Source organism: Mustelus asterias, chromosome 22 (genome assembly GCF_964213995.1).
Source record: "Mustelus asterias chromosome 22, sMusAst1.hap1.1, whole genome shotgun sequence".
NCBI lineage: Eukaryota > Metazoa > Chordata > Chondrichthyes > Carcharhiniformes > Triakidae > Mustelus > Mustelus asterias.
The window spans coordinates 56,829,092-56,835,091 of record NC_135822.1 but is presented as its reverse complement, the minus strand read 5'-3'; the positions used below and the strand labels follow the sequence as shown (position 1 = coordinate 56,835,091).

Below are 6,000 nucleotides of genomic sequence, written 5' to 3'. Positions count from 1 at the left end.
AACCTGCACATCTTTGGACACTAAGGGACAATTTAGCATGGCCAATCCACCTGGCAGCACAGTAGTTAGCACTGCTGCCTCACAGCGCCACGGCCCTGGGTTCAATTCCTGTCTTGGTCACTGTCTGTGTGGAGTTTGCACGTTCTCCCCGTGTCTACGTGGGTTTCCTCCGGGTGCTCCAATTTCCTCCCGCAGTCCGAAAGACGTGCTGATTAGGTACATTGGCCATGTTAAATTCTCCCTCAGTGTATCCGAACAGGCGCCGGAGTGTGGCGACTAGGGGATTTTCACAGTAAGTTCATTACAGTGTGAATGTAAGCCTACTCGTGACTAATAAACGTTAACTTTATCTTTGGACACTAAAGGACAATTTAGCATAGCCAATCCACCTAACCCGCCATCTTTGGACACTAAGGGGCAAGTTAGCATGGCCAATCCACCTAACCCGCCATCTTTGGACACTAAGGGGCAGGTTAGCATGGCCAATCCACCTAACCCTCACATCTTTGGACACTAAGGGGCAATTTAGCATGGCCAATCCACCTAACCCTCACATCCTTGGACACTAACGGGCAATTTAGCATGGCCAATCCACCTAACCCTCACATCCTTGGACACTAACGGGCAATTTAGCATGGCCAATCCACCTAACCCGTCATCTTCGGTCGGTCAATGAAAGATCAGATCCAAGGATGTCACATTGATGTCGAAGCCACAAGACCAAATCTCCAGACTTGCACAGCGACTGTTGAGATTGCTGAGGGAATGAGATTACAAACTTCGGAACCGGTTCCACACTATCTTACTATTTACATGTTTTGCTTAAAAAAAAAGAGGCATTTCTGGAAGACGATTAAAGGCCCCTTACCTCTCCCTTTGAAGATCAGACATGAGTGAGAAATCATTCTTCAATCACTGGATTCCTTCATCAATTTATGGCTGTCTGCTGGCCATTACGGATTCCAAGTATAAACCATCCAAACTCCTCCATTAGGGCTAAGTCTGTAAGGTATCCATTACTAACACATCAAAGATTTCCAAAGCCCTCAATCAGGATTCCAGCTCATCCCTGTAATTTTTCCCCCCGGAAGTCAATCTCCGGATTGCAAAGACAACATCGAACAACATCAGAGCAGTGTTTTTCTGCATTTTATTTACAGTGGCCTGATACATATTTAACACGTACAAAATATTCTTTATTTTTATATAGGTTATTTGGACAAACAAAATCCCCTTTAAAAACAGTTTTTCGGGAGAAAAAAATTGCAAGTAAACGGGGAACTATTCTGGGTCCTGCCAGCGAGCGAATAGTCCAGCATTCCAAGAAGCGTCCCTGTGACTTCAGACACTTATCCTTCAAGAGCCTTTGGCATCATCTATGGGGTTCATCGAGCGGGATGCAGCTTTGGAAGTTGGAACCTCAAGCGAGGCTTTTTCTTCTGGTGGGGTGGAGTTTTCTTTTGAAGTGTTCGCAAACAAAGGTGGGATTCCATTTATCCCCTGAGTCTCCACCCCACCCCCCCTCCCCCACACAAAAGTCTTGTCTCTCCGACGTGCACCCCGGGCTGTGACCAACACCAGAATAATGAGGTGGGGAAGGTGATGGAGGGGGTGTGGGAGGAGGCAGAATGAGGTTCCTCGTTGCCGCTCCCTCTGCGTCGAGGAATCCCACACTTCCCCATCCACAATCCCGCACTCCCCCCTCCCAACCCCCCCCAACCTCGCCACAGTGCCGTCTGCCTCCCGATGACCGGATGGCCTCTCCTCACTTTTTCTTCCTGTGAAATCTGGTGGACTGCAACAAAAAGTTTGCTAGAGCATTCTGTTAGAGAAACAAATTCAAGGAAAGCAAATAGTACGCCAAAAAAAAAAGACCCCAGTTCGCAACACAACCGCCACTGGAACCTGCTAATCTGGGGGAGGCAATGGCCAAGTAACATTATCGCTCGACTATTCATCCAGATGTGGAGATGCCGGCGTTGGACTGGGGTGGACACAGTAAGAAGAAGTCTCCCAACACCAGGGTCCAACAGGTTTATTTGGAATCACAAGCTTTTGGGAGTGCTGCTCCTTCATCAGGTGAGTGGAGAGTTGGGTTCACAAACACGGCATATATAGGCAAAGACACAATCGCAAGATCATTCGCATTCCAACCATTATCTTGCCTTTGTCTATATATGCCGTGTTTGTGAATCCAGCTCTCCACTCACCTGATGAAGGGGCAGCGCTCCCAAAAGCTCGTGATTCCGAATAAACCTGTTGGACTTTAACCTGGCGTTGGGGAGACTTCTTACTATTAATCCAGAAACTCAGCTAATGCTCTGGGGACCCGAGTTCGAATCCCACCACAGCAGATGGTGGAATTGAATTCAATAAATTAAAACAAAATCTGGAATTAAGTATCTACTAATGACCGTGAAACCATTGTCGGAAAAACCCATCTCATTCACTAATGTCCTTCAGTGAAGGGGATCTGCCATCCTGACCCGGTCTGGCCTGTATGTGACTCCAGAGCCACAGCAATGTGGTTGACTCTCAACTGGCCATGGGCAACTAAGGATGGGCAATAAATGCTGGCCCAGCCAGCGACGCCCGTGTCCCACAAATGAATGAAAAACTGGAAAAGATGGCAGCCCTTAGAACACCGTAACAGTCCCCCACAGTATTCAGGGGCTGGGTGGGAGTGTGGTTCCACATATATTCACTTCCCTGTTTCAACATCAGTTCCCTCCCCTCAGCTCCTTGGGGTTCCACAAGGATCTTTTGATCTTTGGCATGCATGCCATGCTCGCTGGGGTTTGAAAGAATGAGAGGTGGTCCTTACTATAAGACAGGGGCTTGGCAAGGTGGATGCGGAGAAGATGTTTCGCCTCGTGAAGGAATCTAGAACTAGGGGCACAGCTTAAAAATAAGGAGTCTGCCACTTAAGATGCAGAGGAGGAATTTCTTCTCTCAGAGGGTCATTAGTCTTTGGATTGTCCCCAGAGAGCAGTGGGAGGCTGGCTCATTGAATATCAGCTATGGATTCAGTTTCCATATACGATGGGCAACTGGAAGAAAAACACATCATCCTTTGAGAATAACCTCTTTTGGGGAGAATTAAGTTGGAAAGGTACAGCACGGGGTTAGGTACAGAGTAAAGCTCCCCCTACACTGTCCCCATCAAACACTCCCAGGTCAGGTACAGCACGGGGTTAGGTACAGAGTAAAGCTCCCCCTACACTGTCCCCATCAAACACTCCCAGGGCAGGTACAGCACGGGGTTAGGTACAGAGTAAAGCTCCCCCTACACTGTCCCCATCAAACACTCCCAGGGCAGGTACAGCACGGGGTTAGATACAGAGTAAAGCTCCCTCTACACTGTCCCCATCAAACACTCCCAGGACAGGTACAGCACGGGGTTAGATACAGAGTAAAGCTCCCTCTACACTGTCCCCCATCAAACACTCCCAGGGCAGGTACAGCACGGGGTTAGATACAGAGTAAAGCTCCCCCTACACTGTCCCCATCAAACACTCCCAGGGCAGGTACAGCACGGGGTTAGATACAGAGTAAAGCTCCCCCTACACTGTCCCCATCAAACACTCCCAGGGCAGGTACAGCACGGGGTTAGATACAGAGTAAAGCTCCCTCTACACTGTCCCCCATCAAACACTCCCAGGACAGGTACAGTACAGGGTTAGATACAGAGTGAAGCTCCCTCTACACTGTCCCCGTCAAACACTCCCAGGACAGGTACAGCACGGGGTTAGATACACAGTAAAGCTCCCTCTACACTGTCCCCATCAAACACTCCCAGGACAGGGACAGCACGGGGTTAGATACAGAGTAAAGCTCCCTCTACACTGTCCCCCATCAAACACTCCCAGGACAGGTACAGTACGGGGTTAGATACAGAGTGAAGCTCCCTCTACACTGTCCCCGTCAAACACTCCCAGGACAGGTACAGCACGGGGTTAGATACACAGTAAAACTCCCTCTACACTGTCCCCGTCAAACACTCCCAGGACAGGGACAACACGGGGTTAGATACAGAGTAAAGCTCCCTCTACACTGTCCCCATCAAACACTCCCAGGACAGGGACAGCACGGGGTTAGATACAGAGTAAAGCTCCCTCTACACTGTCCCCCATCAAACACTCCCAGGACAGGTACAGTACGGGGTTAGATACAGAGCGAAGCTCCCTCTACACTGTCCCCATCAGACACTCCCAGGACAGGTACAGCACGGGGTTAGATACAGAGTAAAGCCCCCTCTACACTGTCCCTCATCAAACACTCCCAGGACAGGTACAGCACGGGTTTAGATGCAGAGTAAAGCTCCCTCTGCACTGTCCCTCATCAAACACTCCCAGGACAGGTACAGCATGGGGTTAGATACTGAGTGAAGCTCCCTCGACATTGTCCCCATCAAACACTCCCAGGACAGGTACAGCACGGGATTAGATACAGAGTAAAGCTCCCTCTACACTGTCCCCATCAAACACTCCCACTCCGCACCGACATAATTACCACTAAAGATGCGCTAACCCATACTGAAAGCGCGATAACTAGGCTGTCCGGTGGAATGGACAGGTCGGTGGAGGTTCATCACTGGATCGGCGACCAGACCCAGTTTGCAACAGTCCCGTTCAGTCTCAGACTGTTGCCAGGGAGAGGGATGGAGTCGGTAGCCAGGGAATGGAGCGGGGACTGAAAACAAGGGCTTCTGTCTTCAACATTTAATGGGAGGAAATCCAGTGCTGGGTGTGGGATAATAGAACAACCGTGGAGGAGTTCGCGAGAGGAGGGGTTGCAGTGAGGGAAGGCTGGGTGTGGTCAGAGAACAGGTGATAGCGAGCGTTGTGCTTCAGGATGATGTGTCCGAGAGGCAGAATGTAGATTAAAAAGTAGGAGGGGACGAGGTTCGATCCTTTGGTGGGGGAACGGGGTGGGGACACGCCAGAGATAACGGCACAGGAACTGGCGCAGAAGAAAGGAATACTTATAATTTCACAGTGCCTGCCCACAACCTCATGACACCTCCAAGGGTTTTACTGACGGTGGAAAACATTGGCAATTGTCGCCACTGTTAGAATGTGAGCCTTTCCCAGTGACACCACCCCCTCTGTCCCAGCCCAACCAGGTGACAGGACAGGAGTGGACACAGCGAGTGGGCAGGAGAGGTAAGATAGGAGGGCAGAGGAATTGGGAAGAGGGGCACGGGCTTCCAAGACACAGAAAGGTTGGCGTCACCTATGTGTCATTTGTAGGTGTCCATCCTTTATTCAGCATCCTTCACAGCTGAGATACCTGACGATCCGTAGAATCCCTACAGTGCGGAAGGAGGCCATTCGTCCCATTCAGTCTGCACTGACCACAATCCCTTCCAGACCCTATCCCTGTAACCCCATGCATTTACCCCAGCTCGTCCATCTGACACGACAGGGCAATTTAGCATGGCCAATCCACCTAACCTGCACATCTTTGGACACTAAAGGACAATTTAGCATGACCAATTCACCTAACCTGCACATCTTTGGACACTAAAGGACAATTTAGCATGGCCAATCCACCTAACCCGCACATTTGACAAAGTCCCTCATGGCAGGTTGGTTAAGAAGGTTAAGGCTCATGGGATACAAGGAGAGGTGGCTAGATGGGTAGAAAACTGGCTTGGCCACAGGAGACAGAGGGTAGCAGTCGAAGGGTCTTTTTCCGGCTGGAGGTCGGTGACCAGTGGTGTTCCGCAGGGCTCTGTACTGGGACCTCTGCTATTTGTGATATATATAAATGATTTGGAAGAAGGTGTAACTGGTGTTATCAGCAAGTTTGCGGATGACACGAAGATGGCTGGAATTGCGGATAGCGAAGCGCATTGTCGGGCAATACAGCAGGATATAGATAGGCTGGAAAATTGGGCGGAGAAATGGCAGATGGAATTTAATCCAGATAAATGAGAAGTGATGCATTTTGGAAGAACTAATGTAGGGAGGAGTTATACAATAAATGGCAGAGCCA

At 49.8% G+C, this 6,000-nt stretch overlaps 1 protein-coding gene across 1 annotated transcript in view; it reads right to left on the bottom strand.

Moving 5' to 3' along the window:
* Nucleotides 1-1,133: 1,133 nt before the first annotated feature.
* Nucleotides 1,134-6,000, bottom strand: part of LOC144509701 (myoferlin-like) — a 182,650-nt gene continuing 177,783 nt past the window's right edge. Inside the window, exon 53 of the mRNA XM_078238482.1 lies at nt 1,134-1,795. Within this exon, the coding sequence (XP_078094608.1) occupies nt 1,766-1,795 (30 nt within the window). The 3' untranslated portion in view covers nt 1,134-1,765. The remainder of the gene's footprint in view (nt 1,796-6,000) is intronic.